Source organism: Blastocystis hominis (genome assembly GCF_000151665.1).
Source record: "Blastocystis hominis, Singapore isolate B (sub-type 7) whole genome shotgun sequence assembly, scaffold_11".
NCBI classification, from domain to species: domain Eukaryota; class Bigyra; order Opalinata; family Blastocystidae; genus Blastocystis; species Blastocystis hominis.
In genome coordinates, this window is record NW_013171818.1 from 151,054 (window position 1) to 168,889 (window position 17,836).

The 17,836-nt window shown below is 44.4% G+C and overlaps 5 protein-coding genes; 3 read left to right on the plus strand and 2 right to left on the minus strand.

The window, feature by feature from the left end:
- Positions 1-1,531: 1,531 nt before the first annotated feature.
- Positions 1,532-3,690, plus strand: GSBLH_T00001440001 (uncharacterized protein; the record flags this gene model as incomplete). The annotated part of the gene is made up of 6 exons (XM_013039850.1): positions 1,532-2,140; positions 2,329-2,573; positions 2,608-2,932; positions 2,961-3,089; positions 3,123-3,203; positions 3,235-3,690. The coding sequence occupies 6 exons, from the start codon at positions 1,532-1,534 to the stop codon at positions 3,688-3,690; spliced, it is 1,845 nt and encodes a 614-aa protein (XP_012895304.1).
- A 476-nt stretch (positions 3,691-4,166) lies between these two features.
- On the minus strand, positions 4,167-5,769 carry GSBLH_T00001441001 (uncharacterized protein; the record flags this gene model as incomplete). The annotated part of the gene is made up of 6 exons (XM_013039851.1): positions 4,167-4,461; positions 4,494-4,719; positions 4,750-5,380; positions 5,412-5,519; positions 5,556-5,621; positions 5,659-5,769. 6 exons carry the CDS (start codon positions 5,767-5,769, stop codon positions 4,167-4,169), a joined length of 1,437 nt encoding a protein of 478 aa, XP_012895305.1.
- A 470-nt stretch (positions 5,770-6,239) lies between these two features.
- On the plus strand, positions 6,240-7,265 carry GSBLH_T00001442001 (uncharacterized protein; the record flags this gene model as incomplete). Its single annotated transcript, XM_013039852.1, has 3 exons — positions 6,240-6,361; positions 6,394-6,496; positions 6,525-7,265. The coding sequence occupies 3 exons, from the start codon at positions 6,240-6,242 to the stop codon at positions 7,263-7,265; spliced, it is 966 nt and encodes a 321-aa protein (XP_012895306.1).
- A 333-nt stretch (positions 7,266-7,598) lies between these two features.
- Positions 7,599-8,042, plus strand: GSBLH_T00001443001 (uncharacterized protein; the record flags this gene model as incomplete). Its single annotated transcript, XM_013039853.1, has 2 exons — positions 7,599-7,679; positions 7,710-8,042. 2 exons carry the CDS (start codon positions 7,599-7,601, stop codon positions 8,040-8,042), a joined length of 414 nt encoding a protein of 137 aa, XP_012895307.1.
- A 762-nt stretch (positions 8,043-8,804) lies between these two features.
- Positions 8,805-9,615, minus strand: GSBLH_T00001444001 (uncharacterized protein; the record flags this gene model as incomplete). XM_013039854.1 has 3 exons in its annotated part: positions 8,805-9,060; positions 9,096-9,162; positions 9,194-9,615. The coding sequence occupies 3 exons, from the start codon at positions 9,613-9,615 to the stop codon at positions 8,812-8,814; spliced, it is 738 nt and encodes a 245-aa protein (XP_012895308.1). The 3' UTR covers positions 8,805-8,811.
- Between the last annotated feature and the right edge of the window lie 8,221 nt (positions 9,616-17,836).

Genomic DNA, 17,836 nt, shown 5'->3' on the forward strand with positions numbered 1-17,836 from the left:
GGATTTGGAGGCGGCGTGGTCGCAGATTTCGACGGAATTCGACGCGAAAAGTGGTTTTATGATAATGAACGGGAAGCTGGTTTCGAATCTTCGCGACAATCTGAATGTGTTTCAGTTCTTGGAGGACATTCGCGCCTCGTTCCGAATGAAGAAAGAGCTGAAGCGGCTGAATTTATCGCGGAGCGACGCGGACGAGCTGCGACGCATGGCGAATGAATTCATCGCGGACGGGTCGGAGGAGGTCCGGCTCTCTCGCCGCTTTTTGGAGAGCGAGCAGGTGCTGTACATCAACGATTTGGAGAAGGACGCGATGTACGCGCGCTACTCGCGCAGCTTGAATCGGTTCTTCATGGGAGCCTTTCAATTGCCCATGGTGCGAGCCAACTATCTCAACTTCGTGATGATTCTCGACCCCATGGCGCAAAACGGGGACTTTTACAGAGTTATGCTCCAAATTCTGCACCAGGGCGTCCCTATTCGTCTTGGAATTCTATTCGACTCGCCCGAAATCCGCGCTTTTTTCGAGGACGACGCGCCTGCGAGCATTCCTCTGCGGGAAGACCAGCCCATCCACCCCGTGCAACTCGTCGGTTTGCTCCTCGCGCTGTACAAAAAAGGCCCGAAAACCGCCATTCCGATGGTTCTGCTGTCGCTGCTGCAGAAAGAAACGTGGAAAACGGGCGCGGTGATGGATGTGATCCAGGAAATCAGCAACGAATTGGACGTGGCTTCCATCTTGGAGAAAGGGGCCTATTTGACGGAAGTGTCCCAGATGGCCCAATTCGTGCAGAATTCGGGTCTGCGCGAAGGCCTCAACGTCCTCAACGGGAAGTTAAGCAGCGAGTTCTCGGTGAACTCCCTCCTCCAATCCTCGTTTTCGGACATCCATCACATCATGCGCGGCATCGAGGCCGGCGAGCTCACTTCTCTTTCGGCTCTCCTCGACTTCCTCTACGCCCACAGCACCGTCATCGACCTCTTCGACCCCGAGCTTCTCCAGCCCTTCGCCGCGCAGCGCTTCCTCTCCGACGACCTCCCTTCTCTCCCCTCCTTCCTCCAGATCACCGCGGGAGACCTCGGCGACGCCTGCTTCGTCCTCCCTTCTCTCTCCTCTCTCCGCTCTCTCCTCCCCCAACTCCCCATTTTCCGCGGTTATTCCGTGTTTTTCGCGGCTTCTTCCCCTTCTCTTCTCCCTCTTCTCCATCTCACCCAGCGCGCAGCGGCGCAGAACTTACTCGAAGCGCTGAACGACGCGCTGCGGTGCGCAGATTCGCCCTCGCCGGAAGCCGTGGAGGCCTGTCTGGCGATTTACCTCGAGGAGGACGAGCGCAGCCGCCTCGGAGACGCCTGGAAGACCGCGCACGCCGCGATTCCCTGCGGGTTCTCCGCCTCCAAAACCACCCTCGTACTGAACGGACGCATCCTCGAACGCCTCCGTTTCCACGATTCATTTCTCCGGTCCCTCGTCCGTCTGGAGGGGCGTTTCGTCCGGGCGTTACACGGCCGGTTCGCGCAGCCGGTTTCGCGGCTGATGTCGCTGATCCGCGGTTATTTCGGGGATTTCGGGGACGTGGCGCCTTCGTTTCCCGCCAATTCGCCGTTCGTGGTGTCGCACACTGCCGACGCGTCATTTCTGGACATAACCGCGGTTATGGACCCGCTGTCGGTGGACGCGCAGCGAATTCTCGGCGTTCTTTTAGAATTCCGCAAGATCGTCCCGATTTCGTACCAATTGCTTCTGGTGCCGTCCCGCGATTATTCGGAGCTGCCGTTGAAGCGGTTCTACCGGTTCGTGGGGAGCGACGGGGAGCAGGCGACGTGGTTCAACCTGCCTTCGCACTATTTGTACACCATGTCGATCGAAACGCCCTTCAAGTGGAACACAATCGCGTACTACGCGGAGTGTGACCTGGATAACTTGCGGGTTTTGGACGATACGACATACATTTTGGCACAATATTTCGTGGACGCGTTGATCATTGAGGGATCGTGTTTCGACCGTGAAACGCACGAACCGGCTTCCAGGGTCATGCTGAAAATGAGCCATTTCGGAGATGGTGCGATGGAGAGTGATACGGTCGTGATGAATGACCGCGGTTATTGGCAGTTGCGGGGAAACACGGGATTGTTCGAGATCGCGGTGAGCGAAGAAAACCCGAACGTGAAGCTGCTGGACGCCGAGGGACGCGCGATTGAGTCGGTTCCGGTAGGAACACAAAGAAACACAATGAGTGGTAGATGCGGATCTATTCGAATCTGGACGAAATCGTGTCCTTGGAGGTCGATCGCAGCCAATCGCCGATCGAAACCCGATCACATGCAGCGAAGCCTTCCAGGGGTTCTGCAGATACAGTAGATACAATAGACTCAGTAGACTCGAAAGATTCAATGAATGAACAAACAAGGAATGAAAATAGCGAACACGCGGGAGACGCAGCGAAAAAACTCTTCAAGAATCTCAAATCGAAATTGTTTTCCTTTGCATCCCACAATGAAATGAATGAATTGAATAAAGTCATCGATTCCGAAGCCGAAGCCAATGATGATGATGATGATGATGATGATGATGAAGAGTAAAACTCTCTTCGTTTGTTTTTTTTTCCATAGAATTAACGTGTTTTCGCTTGCTTCTGGACATCTCTACGAACGTTTCTTAAAAATCATGATGCTTTCCGTCAGTCGAAGTTCTTCCAAAAAACTCCACTTTTGGCTCATCGAAAACTTCCTTTCTCCCCAATTCAAAGCATTTTTTCTTTTCGTGTTTCACACACAGGATATTGTTCCCGAGCTTTGCCGCCATTTTGGATATAAGGTTTCTTACGTTTCCTACAAATGGCCACGCTGGGTATATCCCCAAACCGAGAAGCAGCGCATTATTTGGGCCTACAAAATCCTTTTCCTCGACACGCTTTTCCCTCTTCGCGTCAAAAAAGTCCCTATTTTTGGAATTTTCAATCCAGATTATTTACGTGGATGCGGACCAAGTAAGTCGTGTCGACCTCTCGGAGCTGTGGGATATGGATATTCACGACTGCGTCTACGCCTACACGCCGCTCTGCACATCCAATCAAGAAACAAAAGGATTTATGGTAGAAGCAGAAGGAGGGAAAAGTGAAGCGTAGTTCTGGACCCAGGGATTCTGGAAGGAACATCTGCAAGGAAAGCCGTATCACATCAGCGCTTTGTATAAGGTGGATCTCGAGGTGGATGGTGATGAAGTGGGATGATGTGTAGTTGCTCCGAAAACGAGGCGTGGGCGATATTCTGAGGCGTGTGTACAATCAGTTGGCACCCGATCCGAACTCGTTGTCGAATCTGGACCAAGATTTGCCGAACTTCATTCAAGAACAGGTGCCGATCTATTCGTTACCACAGGAATGGCTTTGGTGTGAAAGTTGGTGTAGCATGGAAACGAAGGAAAAGGCGAAAACGATTGATTTGTGTAATAACCCGATGCACAAGGAGCCCAAGTTGGATATGGCCAAGAGAGTCATTTCTGGACCATTATTTAACCAGAGTTGGATTAGTTTAGATGAGGAAATCCATCATTTTGAAGATGGTGTTTCCGGGGGTAATCAGAGGCAGCCTATGCAGTTTTTGCGTGTTTGTTTGAATAAGGAGAGGGAATTGTGGGGTAATCGTTGTGGTGAACTGAAAAGTGATAAAACGTATGAAAAAATGCAAAAATGATGATGATGATGAAAATGTCAAAGGAGTACACAAATTGAAAAGCAACATGTGTATAGCAAGCTCATTCAACTACACTTCTCTGAGCATTTCCACCATATATATATCAAAAACTCAAAGAGCCAAAAAAATGGCTTATGTTCCGAAGAACACGACTTTAACCTCAAGTAAATGGAAGGGAAAATCCCTTTTCTCGTCCTTATCGAGGGAGATGCTAACCTTCTCTCGGCTCAACGTACACAATTGAAATAGCGATTCCGCGCTATATAAAGCTCCATCGACTCTTCATTTTTATCATTATGGGTTTGAAAATAGTAGAGTATTAAAAGTATTGTGGGCTACTATTGGTAGAACCGTTTCAAAATGAACTCTACTCTCGACTACTCAACGCATTTTCCAACAAACAACCCATCAGCAAAAATCCTCTAATTCCTCCTTTTTCCTTCCTTCCTTCCTTCCTTCCTTTCTTCCTCCTCTCTTTACTTCGACCACTTGCAGTGGAACAGCTCTCCTCTCTCCTTATCCAATCTCTCGAACCCCTCATCCTCCAGCGCATCGCGCATGCTCTGCACCACGCTTCCCGGCAATCTCCCGCTGCGATAACTGTCCAGATACGCCACTGCCGCCAGACTCACCGGCATCGCCACGCCCGCCGCCACGCCGAGCGACAGCACGCGTCTCCACGCCTTCTGTTTTTTCTCGACCTCCTCGCTGAACGCCGGCTCCAGCAGCAAACTCGGCAATTCCGAGCTCTTCTCCAGCATTGCCGACAGTCTGCCCATCACTCCTGCCAAAAAAACACCCACTTCTCCATCCGATCGCACCGAATCTCGCAGCCCCCGCGCAAAACTCCCGCCAACTCGGGCAAATGAAACTCCCACTCGCGCGTCTTCGCGACGGCGACCAGCGCACCGAAAACTTGTGCGCACAGAATATCTCGTGCGCAGTCGTGGGCGTCGTGCAAATCGCGGGAAATCTCCTGCAGATCCACCTTCGACCAATCAAATTTCGGCGCCGAAATTTGGCGGGAAACTACACATCGGGCGTTTCATCCATGGATACGTTTCACGCGGACCTCCCTCTCCGATGACGCGTTGCGCGCCTCCCACGCTCCCGCGGGAATGCTCATGCTGGCCTGAATATCCGCGGCAAGAGCCGTCAGATCCGCGGTATTTTTGGGGTTGGGCGGGAAATCGCTGATGCGGTCGACCAATGAATTGTCGGACGGCTTGCAGCCCTCCACGTCGCAGTCCTTCTTCTTCAGAACCGCGGTGAGGCTCTGCAGAAGGAAACTGCCGTCCTGTTTGTCCCAGTCTCCCAAAATCGAGGCGATTTCGGTCAAGTTCAGCTTGCCCTGCTTCATCACGTCCACCATCTCCGCTAAAAGCTGCAGCTCCGCGGTCTCCAGAGCGGCCACGGCGTGCTTGGCGGCCACGGCAGCGGCGGCGGTGCCGACGTGGGCGAGGCAGGGTCGGTGGTCGACTTCGCAGGCCACTTTGTTGAGCAGAGGCTCGATGGCGTCGTAAAGCGACTTCGAGCCAGAGCACAGCAAGGCAGGGCCTTGGCGAGCGTCGCTGTCCGTGCCGAGGATGGCCAGAGAGAGCAGCTCGACGCCCTTTTCTTGCGCTTCCGCGCTGCGGCGCAGGCATTCGTCCACATTGTCGCAGCTGCCGTCGATGATAACGTCGCCGGACTGGACGTTGAGAGGAGCTCGAAAGAAGTACCTCAAGGAAGGGAAGAACCTTTTGCATGTTGCGATCTATGTTAGAACCTGGGCGAGCGAGGAACAAGACTTTGCGAGGCGTTTTTAGGTTTTTTACAAAGTCCTCGGGCTATGGATAAACAACGATCCTCACAAAGCCACGTACATCCTTGATTCCGCGAACCTTCTCTTCCAGATCCTCTTTCTCTGCCAATTCAATACACTCCTTAATCTACAAACAAATCAACTTATATTTGATAGGATAGTACCTTGTCGGAGGATTTGTTTCCCACGGTGACATTGTATCCTTTTGATGCAATATTCAGGGCGAACGAAATACCCTGACTCGTGAGTCCATAAATACCGATATCGGAAGACATTTCTGAACTTTATAGTTTTTTTCGAATTTGGAAAATACTTGAGAATTGGAAAGAAAGCTTGTTCTATCTATCAGTGATTAAAGTTGATGCGTTTTCTCTGTCTTTTCCTTTTCTGTGTCATTTTGGAATTTGGGGAATGCAAGTATCCTTCCTTTGAGGAGCTGACACAAACAATGCGGTCCTACGTCGTTTCCTATAACAATCTACATATACCCAATATCTCTTCGAAAGAGTTGCATGTGGGAAAGAGTATGCAAAATCGAAGCATTGATGCTTTTTGCTTTGGAAATTGTGAGTCGGGTTCATCGATCGTTTATCTGTCTATTCGGTATGATGTTTAGTTTTTTGTGTTTGGTGGGATTCATGGAAGAGAGGGAAGCAGCGTGGTCGCTCCTCTCGATTTCGTATCTCTCCTGTTCACCAAGCTACAAGCACAAGAGCATCACGTGGAAGTGGTTCTATCGCATTCTATGGTGTGGGTGATTCCCTCTCTGAATCCAGACACATACGATCGGAACGTCCTGCAGTTCGAGAAGACTCAACGCTATGGGATGAGGCGAAAGAACCAGCATCCGGTTTGCTCCAAATCCATGTTCTCTGTATCATTGTGTGTCTTATCTGCAGTCTTTATATGGATAACGGCGTCGATCTAAACCGGAACTTCCCCGTCTGCTTTGCGATTGACAAGGAGGGCAGCAGTCCGGACGTCTGCAGCGAAATCTACCGAGTACCAACAACATCCCATTGAAACACAGGGACCGAAGCCCCTTTCAGAGCCCGAAACCCAGGCCATCCCCGCCTTTCTTCGCCTTCTTCCCTTCCCGCCCACGTTGGCTCTGTCTCTCCACGCGTTCGGACGGTCTGTCCTTCATCCCTTCTCGTGCCAATCCCTCGCTTCCACGCTCAATTCCACAATGCTTCACTTGTTCAAACACGGCACTCGATCGATTCTTTCGAACATTCCACACAAATACACCACAGGACAGGCGTGGGAAATCCCGGGTTTGTACTCGGTGAACGGTGACGCAGCGGATTATTTGTTCCATGCTCACTCCATTCTATCGTTCAATGTGGAGTTGCCGCCCGATTATCCGCCCAAAAACGAGTATTTATCGTTTTGGCCGCCTCGCCAAGACCACGTTCAAGAAGCAAACTTGCTTTTGTGGAACGCGTTGAAACTTTCAGGCTGTGATCTTGTTATCGAGAATAATCAGAATCAACGATATGAGAAACCAAAATCGAAAATGAATTTGAGAGAAGACGAAAAACACGAAAATGAAAATCGAAACAGACACGACAATGCACTTGTTTTCAGAATCACCGTATTCATTTCGCGCTTCGTTTTCACCATAGAACGTGGGCTTTCGTGCCTGTTCGAATCTTCTTCTTCGATGGGGTTCCGAATCGTTCCAATGGAGTCTTCTCTCGCCTCTCGATTCGATCGAGCTTCCGTCTCCTCTTCAGTCCAATCCTCGATCCTTTTCGCTGGTTTCTGACCAATTTGCGTGTTTTATGAAATGGGAAAGCGGCGACTTCCACCGTCTCTTCGAATCCATCGCAGAGCCAACACCGCCCGTTCTGCCTTCCTCCCAGTCCCAGTACTCACCAGCGCAGTCAAAATCAAAAAACGCAAATTTGAAGTCAACCAATTTTCCCTCCAAACTTGAAAAACTTGGGAATTCCTCGAGTTCTTATTATACAACGAGTTCTTCTAGTACTTTGGGTTCTTCCAAACCTTCCAATTCAAACAATTCTTCAAGTTCTTCCAATTCTTCAAGTTCTTCAAGTTCTTCAAATTCTTCCACTCTCTCTGCTTCCTCTTCACTGGGATGGAGCCTTCAAAACACTTCCCATCGTCTCTACAACCCGGTTTCCCTCTCCCTCATCTACTTCGCTCCGATTCTTTCTCTGTTTCTGTTTTCATTTCCTCTCATTCAAAGCTCCGCTCTCTTCTTCCTGCTCTTCCTCGTGTTTCCAAACAAACAAACACACGCATCCCCATCGATCTCACGCAGCACGCTGTCGTAGTACTTCAGCGCCACGGCCTCGTCACAGAGCTTCTCCGCTTTGTCTACTTTCGATCGGGTTTTTACTTTTGTACTTTGACACAAACTGCAACGAAACTCATTCTCATGTTTTTTGAAACACGCCACTGCTTCCTTCCGCACAGAGTCCTTCGCCTTTTCCTCCTTCGAACTCTTCGCTTCGCTCACGCGCTCTCTGCGGCTCAATCCATCTCATTACACCGACCTCAGCTCCATCACCTCCATTAGCAGCTCCACGGGCACCTTATAGTTCTTATCCTCCCCTAAAACATCTTTTCCAGTTCGGAGCTTCACCTACTCGTCACTACGCACACATTAACCTGCTAGATATGCAGCGCGCGTCACAGGGTCTTTCAATTTGTTGTGAGCGATGTTCAGCGTCGTAGACACCTTCTCCGATACCTTTTTCTCCTCCTAACGATCATGCAACCCCATGTAGACGAAATACAGGAGATTTGGTGGAAAATAGGTCTGGATGGACCACTTTCTGGAGATTCTTAAAGTTTGCTTCCAACTCGGCTGGATTAATGTCGTAGGTCTCATGCCTACCGTTTATTCTCTCCCAAACGAAACCCCACAGTCCGAACAATTGGAAATAGTTACCACCTCCCTCTTCTTCCGAGTAAACAGGTTGAATCTTATGGCAAGTGGGGCAAAAACGTGACTGGCAATCCGTAAAATGGTGGCAATTCCAGCACATCGTTTTCTCTGCAACTTACACTAATTCCACACGACTCTACTGTGACAGCTTCCACACATCTGGCCACAAGCTTTCCCACACTGGGAATCTTTCTCAGCACACGTACTGAATAAACAAGCCGGCGTGGCCAATCGAGGAGTGTAAACCCTTCCTAGACTTGCACAGACTCGAGCCTGTCTTCCCAGAGCGAACACAAGCCTCTGCATATTCTCCAATTCCTTTCCAAAAAACAAGTAGAACAATCGAACAATCCTCCTTCTATATTACACATTTCATGCAACAAACACAGCAAACACCTCAATCTCTTTCGTTAATTGCCGTAAGGTAGTTATCCACAGCCTCGTTCGTCAGAATCGTGTACACTCCACCCTTCGGAACAATTCCCACTTCAATGTCTTTAGGCGCGACGTCCGTCGACAAAACATTCTGAAATACTTGCAGCGCCGTTTTGATCACTTCATCATTATCCTCCATCAGCGGCTCCTTTCCAATCTTCTTCTCCAGATAATTTATCGCTTCCTGTGATTTCGGACCTGCAGCGACGCCCTATTTACTCAGATTCAACAAACCGACATCCCTACCTTATAACTCCAACAGTTTCCAGCAGGATCAATTCTATATATCTCAGGACCGTCTTCATCATCCACTCTACAGAATGAACTGTACAAAACTTCACTACCCAAAAAGTACCATGATACTTCCCATAACACGCATTTCGGCTCTCTGTGTATAGAGCTGACATTTGTCTGCCACGCGTCTTGCCAAAACGCTAATTGGGATCTCATATCCATACTTCGCTTTATAGTTCACTGCCTTCTCTCTAGCACGATCCACCAATGTCATGCAATCCGCCTGAAGACCTGTCATCACACAGCCAATGTGATCAGTAATTCTATAGATACTTGTGACGCTTGATATATCAATGGAATTATCGGTGACCTTCTTTTGTGAAATTGCAACAGAAATGTTCTTTCCCTTCATTCCCACAATCAACTGCCCAAACGATTTGACGGCATTAAACGCATACTCAATCTGATAGAGTCTCCCTTCAGGAGAGAACACAGTGATATTACGATCGTATCCGGAGCTTCTTCGGTTCATTTTGGGAAAAAGTGAAAGTATCCCAAAAAAGTCCCAAATTCCGCGGTAGTGCTTGTCAAGAGTGAGGTCTTTTTACGATTCCTGTGTAGCGAAAACTAAAGAGTGATGGATATTCACAGAGAAACGTTTAGATAGTGGATCTACCTGTTTCATCGATATCAAGTGTTCAACAAACCAATGTGTATAAAAATTGTTAATTTAATTTGAATCCTCATCGATTTTCACCTTTTTACTACTCTTCTCGTGATTATCCGTAGACTCACTTGCTAATCGTTGCGACATATAATCATTTACCTCAGCTTTCATTTTCTACACAATAATTCACACATCTCAGTTTCCACATTAACAGCTGCAGCAAGATAAAACAATTCCCCTTCCTTTAACTTGGGCAGAGGTTCATTATCCGTATTTAGTTGTTCTTGTTGGTAATTCGAATCTCGCATTTGCTGAGCTGAGATTTCCTTTTCAAACACAGTTTCATCATCATCCCGGATGGTTACACAGACTGATAAATCCATCGTGCAAAAATTACAAAAAGTTTGTATCATATAGAGAGGAATCGAAATGGATCGACGAACATACTTAGTTCACATATTATAAGATGATTTTATTTGTAGGTCGATTATCCGCAGTGGAATCACAACCGTAACGGTAATATGATGATAAACCAACATTCTTTTTGTTCACCGCATAATGGAGGAGGTTCCTATAAAAAGTAAGCTGAATAGAGAGTGGATGCCACTAAGTAGATATAAGATTGATAAATACCAAACAAAACAAATTGCTAACCGTACTCCTATAAGTTTTATAAAATATGAAAGTATGACTCTTTCGAATGGCAATTGTCGAGGTTTGAGTGTGAATTATGAGAAAAATTTGGCTTGTGCGTATTTTGATAATAATGAAATTCTTGTTTTTGCGTATGGTAGTGGATTGACTGGTAGTTGTTCGATAACACACTAAAGGTAATTGCAATGATGACAAACCCGACTCCAGTACTTTGCATTTGCTTGCTTGTATCCAATAAATCGTTTTCGTAACACGCTAGAACATGCACATCATCACATTCACCAAGGAAGATACCGGTTATTGCTTATCCTCGCTTTCTCTTCTTTCCGGACGAAAATCCACCATACTTCACTGCAGCACCGAGATCATCGGCATTCACCCTTTCTGCAACTACGATTGCGACTTTGTTACCATCGATAAAAAGGGCACAATTACGTACATCGGTTCCAATGGGGAAATGTGGAAGATTCTCTCCACGCAGTCGGTCCCCGGGGAGATTTGCTGCAGTACCGTGACCAGCGAATAGTGATTCTTGATAATCATGCATCATGCAGTATAGTGGTATCCACGACCCGCGGGACCATCATCGTTCTGGATGTGAATCGTGGAACCGAGGAAACCATCTCCACCCATTTAACGGACATCATCGAATGATTGGATGATCGATTTGATTGGTAGAATTTGGCGGTTTTTCGGCACGACGGAAAAGAACTCGTTGCCGCTATCGCGAAATCGTCCGAAACCGCGGTTTTCGATCTGGCGGATAAAATGATGGTGAAATCGTACACACAGGTGATTCCCGCGGGAAGGATCAAGCATAGAAAACATTGCAGTGTTACGCCGGCTGCTTTTGTAATTTGCAGGGGCGAAACCCATTGGTGGTGCATTCCTATCGATACAACGTGGTAGAATTCGATGAGTATTTTTTAAACTAGAACGACTGTGTTTGCTTCGTACCCATGCCGGATTTCTGGAGGAACGATGTGATCAATCGAAAGGGAGCAATCGCGACGGCAGTATTCGATTTGACGGGGTTTTACGGAGATTTGCCTTGCTGCGCGGTATTTGAAGAAAAGGGAAGTGTGTATATAGTAAAATTTGAAACGGATTGAAGTGTTTGTTGAATGAAAGGAAGGGGAGTGAATAGGGATTGATGATGAAGTGTAGCAGGAAGCATTGATGAAGAGGGAAAAAGAGAATAGTGTTAGAATAAAAAGAGAATAGTAAAAGAACAGCATCGAGACTTCTCAGCGAGTCACCCACACTGGTACTAACTCGACTCGTGATGACTTAGCTTCCTAGATCGGACGGGTTAGGGCGCTTTCCATCAGATATGGCCGTTCTCATTTTACTATTATTCAATTGCCTATTTAAATATCACATTCTTATCATCATTCACTCACACCCCATTTCTATTACACTCAATTCTTTTCATTTCTATTCTTCTTCTATTATCAACAAATCAATTCACAAAATGAGTGAGTGAATGGTTTGTGTGATATTGAAGAATACGACATTCCATCCAAATATCGAATTGTGAAACCACGACTGATATTACTACGAACTACAACTATCAAGTATCAAACACATCCGATTTGATTCCATTATTATCAAATTGATAAATCCATGTTTTGTGACTCATTGATAAACAAACAAACAAACAAACAAAGAAATGATAGTTGGATTGATTGAATGGTGAATCCAATATGATTTCCAATGCTATTCAATCGGATTCTATTCTATTCTATTCTATTCTATTCTATTCTAGTTTCATTGCCTTGTTTTATCCATTTCACCTCTATTTGATTCTATTCTATTTTACGTATACAGTGATCTATTCCTATTCAATAAGTCAATATCAATATCCAAATTCAATATCAATCATTGTATTGTATTGTATTGTATTGTATTATCTACCGATTTAACAATGGATTCACAAATGTGAATAATCATCCAATATCAATCGATTCCAACCATTCCATTGTGTCACTATCAAATCCAATCTTATTATTATTCATTATGATTATTATGATTATGATTATTCGAAGCAAGCAGTTTCCTATCAATATTGAACAAATCCTAGTTCAAACCTATTCAAACCATCATTTGTATATTATTATTATTATTATTATTATTATTGGTAGATTGGATTCATCATTTGTAAATGTTCAATATGTGATCATTGGGTCATTGGTAATAATAATAATAATGATAATGATGATCGAAAACAATGATTGATTGATTGATTGATTGATTGAAACAACAATCATAATTGAGTATCATTGTTCAATTGGTAAAGAAGATCATCATAATAATCAGGCAGGATTGATATTTTGATAATTATAGAATCATGAATTGTGATCAAGAATCGGTTTGAAACAAACAATCAATCATTCAAACAATCAATGGAAATGTTCCTAAACAATGACGAATCACTGAACAAATCAAATCAAATCAAAATTATAGATTTAATGCTTGATATTGACAAGATTAGCGAGAATGGAAGAAACATCTATGAATCAAATCAAATCAATCAAACTATACTCGAAATTGATGCCCATCGAACAAACAGGAATGGATAAGGTAGCTCGACATTTTGAAGATTTGGAATATCTAAATACTATCAATATTCAATATTCAGAAATACTTTCCAATATCACTGAACGAGTTTCATTAAAACTAAATCGTACAGAAGTTATTGATGTTAGATTTGGAAGATCTACAAAACAAATCATAACCAATCAATTCATTATTACTTCGAAGTGTTAATGAAGGTGAATCATCATCCCTTTTTCCATAAAGTGCATATTCACCGAGTGTAATGGATTGTAATGATGGAAGATCTATATCAATCATTTCATTCGAATTCATTCAATACTTTCAATTATTGTTGAGAAGGATTCTTGAAATGCATAATCACCTAATGTAATGGATTGTAGATTTGGAAGATCTATGCATCATTCAAATATTCAATATCATATCAATACCTCGAATTACAAACGAACTATACCAGAAATTCCATGATCTACTTCCAATTGTACCAATTTGAATGGATTGTAATTGCGGTAGATTCTTCAATTCAAGGTCGCCTCCAAAATCAACGTAACTACATTCACCAATTTGAATGGATTCCAATGATTCACAATTCAATATGTGAAATGATTTCAAATTGCTGCATCGTTTGACAGCTTCTGAATAACTAATTTTACCCCACTTGGTTTGATTTACTTGAGTAAATGAATTGCTTCCGATTTTGATAGTTTTCAATCGATTCAATCCATCAATTTTGAATGTTTGCACTGAGACAAAACATTCATCGCCGATTTCGATTGATTCCAAATTATCCAACAATGAAACATCCCAATCAACCAATACACAATTGTCAATCAGTTTCAAGTGTTTCACTCCAATATTCAGTGGTTTGCTTTTATCTCCTGCATAATTTCCTTCAATATCACATTCAATTCCATTATACCATTCACATTCTATTATTTGTCTTTCTTTGCGATCATACACTTTTCCAATTCCAAATCGATTATCATCACACCAATATCCTTCATACTCAATACATCCATTATTATGATAACTCGTTCCATATCCAAATCGTTTCCAATTGATCATTATGCCCTTGTACACCAATATTCCATCATCATCATACATTTCACCATATCCAAATGGAATTCCAATTTTACCTTCTTTTTCTTTTTCTTTTTCTTTTTCTTTTTCTTTTCCTGTCAATACCAATCCTTCAAATCGACTTCCATGATCCAAGTCTACTATTCCTTCTCCAATGTATTGTTGTTCATTATGTGAAATAGTTCCAATTTGATGATTTCCAAACACTTTTAACACTTTCTGTTCATTGACCATAAATCCTTGATTCATGAATACTCCATTATCGAATTGCAACACTACACATTCTCTAGCACTCATTATATAAAAAATCCAGCCATCCAGTTTCATTTCTTGATTCAAGCATCCCTGCACATTTTGAATAATGGAACTATCAATATGATAATCACTAATAACAGAATTGACAAAATCAGCAAACTTTTGCATGGAAATGAATAGAAATATGGTACAACGGTTTTTGATTATAATCTTTCATTATTTCTCGATAGGACACACGTCATGGATTATTGTGTATGGCTGTGATATGCTGGTGTGTTACAAACTAGAATACACATGATTAAATCTCATTTTCTCCACCCATTCCTATTTTTCTTTATTTCGGTGCATATCCATCTATTCATTTATTTTTGTATTATTTTTAGTTACATCTAGTAATAATTGTAAATTATTACACATTTTTATCACCTTTGCGCTCTCATGTCAGAATGGCTGTTCTATTAAGTCTATAATGGATATATATGTTCTTCAAAATATATCAATTATGTGGTAGTTGATCTTGTTTTGGAACAATCGAACTCACAGTAGTGAATCCTGTTGGAATGGTTAGATTCGTAATAGAGAGTATGGCACTGGTATGTAGAATGCAAAATCCATCATTTCTATTTGACAAGTGGTTTATTGTATTGATTCTCTGTTGATACTTCGATTCTCTTCTGTCGCAATGATCATCCATATTGAGTACAAACAATGATATTAGAAGTAGGTAAATGACGCAAAACGCGTGAACCCATTTTCGGCTATTTTAAGACCATTTCCGATTCTTTTTAGTTCGGATCCATGACGAAAAAGCCCTGAAGTCGGGGTCAGAGGGGTGTCTTTGACAACTTAGCTTTATTGCCTTTCATAAGAAATTTCCTATCTTTCTGAACAAAACGCACGCAAGCCGATAGCTGCTATTTTCTGCCCTGTTGTCTATGGTAAAGAAAGGCCATTCACTACTCCATGCTTATTCAAGGCTCACCTACCAACGGCTCATTCACTTGGATCAACCCTTACAAGTACAAGAATCCTTACATCACTTCTATGACTGTCCTGTTTCGACCCAAGGATGCCCAGGCTATGTTCAACAACGTGGACACGACGAACATTGTCACGAATTCGAAGAATGAGAAGGTAACAATCTTTGCTGGTTTTTACACGATCAGTGAGATCATTGCCATCCTTAATACCATGACCGATACTACATTCTCGATATCCACGAATGCCTCGTCGTTCGGTTGTATCTGGATTCAGTCTCCACACACAATTGATTTCACAGATGCACCTGACATTCGTGAGATCCTCGGCTTCGATGGACGAACTGTCATTCTACCTGCTTCGTTCAGTGGATCGAACGTGATTGATATCACGCGAAATCGACAAGTGATCCAGGTCTACTCGACGATCGTGCGATCATCGGACCTGAAGATTGCGAACCAGAACAACAACCTGCTCACCACGATGATCATTGACGATCCAACGGTTGACTACGTGCGAAGTGTGGAAGACGTGTGCATTCCAATGATCACTCGGTTTGATCAATTGATGTTCGTGTTCCGCGATATGGATGGCAAGATGATGCGACTGAACGGCGAATTCGAACTCCAGTTGACGATTGAGGACGTGATGGAGGAAGTGCCTTCATCGATTGCCTCTGCAAACCAGTTCTCCATGATCGAAGTGTTCGGTAATACCACGAAGAAGGAAGTGAAGCTGGACAATTCTCTCTCGTTCGACCAGTGCTACATCTCGTCTGTGTCGTTGTATACGGACTTCGTGTTGCACAATGTGCCGACTGATCAAGTGGTGCTAATCAATGCTGGCGCTATGATTCAAGAGATCGCGATACCACGCGGTGCATACGACATCGAAACGATCATTGCAAAGCTGAATGCAAGTGATGCCCTGTTCGAATTGGTGTATAGCGGTGAGAATGCGTTCCACATCACGGTAGATCACTTCTACATGATTGATTTCACGAATGCACCAGAGATCAGGTCGATCCTCGGATTCGAATCGGACATCTTGGTGAAAGGAGTGGATAACCCGAAGCGCTACTACCTGTCGTCCTCGTGTAATCACGTGGTTGTTACTGACAGCAGGGACTCGCACGTGCTAACAATGCCTACTGGATACTACACGTTCTTTGAGTATATCGAGGCTGTCGGTGTCGATATGGTGAAAGTGCTTCCACTCATATCCATGACGATCGAGGATGATCATGTTCGCTTCAATGATCAATCCAACAGTTGGTATTTCGATCGATCCAGTGTTGACACGACGATCGATGGTTTTGGTTGGACTCCATGGTTCAAACTGTCTCCATCGACTCACAATTTGTGCATCGAACGTCCCGTGGAGTCTCAATTCGATCCTGCGAACAGTGATTCCCCACCCGATGCGACGAATGATCAAGGTCTTGGTGGTCATGCATACCTCGATCCATCACATGTTGTGTATGACTGGAAATTGCGTACCTCGAACTATCGATTCGTGATCAAACTTCTCGCGACATACACGATGACGAATAGCGATGGTTCATTGTTCGATTCTGGAACCTTCTACATTACTGAGGACACGACTACATCGCTCAACATGAATTCCTTGATGACCTCATGTTTCATTAATTCAGTGCTCGATATGCTGAGATTCGTGACATCCCACCATCTCATCAAGAAGCAATTGTATAGACAGTGAAAAACAACGGAGATACTATGTCATGGACTGCGAAGAATTACGCACCAGAACTGGAATTGAGTATCACATCTGGTAATACGCCCGAGTTGGTAATTAATGGCTCCTCGATCGGTCCCTGGTATTCCAAGGATTGTGTACATCACAGCAGGGTATTCGTAGACACCACACATCTCGTCGTTAAATTCGAAGGTTACGACAAGACAGTGGATGTGACAATACCACGAGGTGTATAAACTGCTTTAGCAATTGAGCAGATGATTGCTAAAGGTTTCAATGCAATCGATGGATATCGAATCTTTGATCAAGAGGAAAATGGAGGTCTTATAGTCTTAGCACATCGAAGTAATGAACATCCTTCGATGGTAGTGATATCCAATGACAATCCAATCATTCCAGTGACTCCAGGTATAACTCGTAGAATCGAATTCACATTTTATAGAAATTGGTACGTCAAGATGCCCGAGTTGACATCGCCATACGAGTTTGCGATGGCAAACATCGACGGACTGACGGCGGCGAATATGATCAATGGGTATACGTTCACGAATCGTGAAATGACTATAGCATTCATACAGCCGACACGCGTTGCATATGTGGGAAATCAAAGATTCCCAGGGACAATGAAGTCGTCCCAATTTGTCGCATCTCCTTCGTTCACGTCGACTACCTTCCTTGACTGGGAACAACCTCAGTCATACACGACTATCAAGACGATTCGCTTCCCGTACGGAATGATGACACTAGACGATAGTGTTGCTGAGACAGATATCGCGTACACGGATGACACGGTGAAGCACAAGTGGACCATACCATCACGACTGACACAGGCTGACATGATATGGCG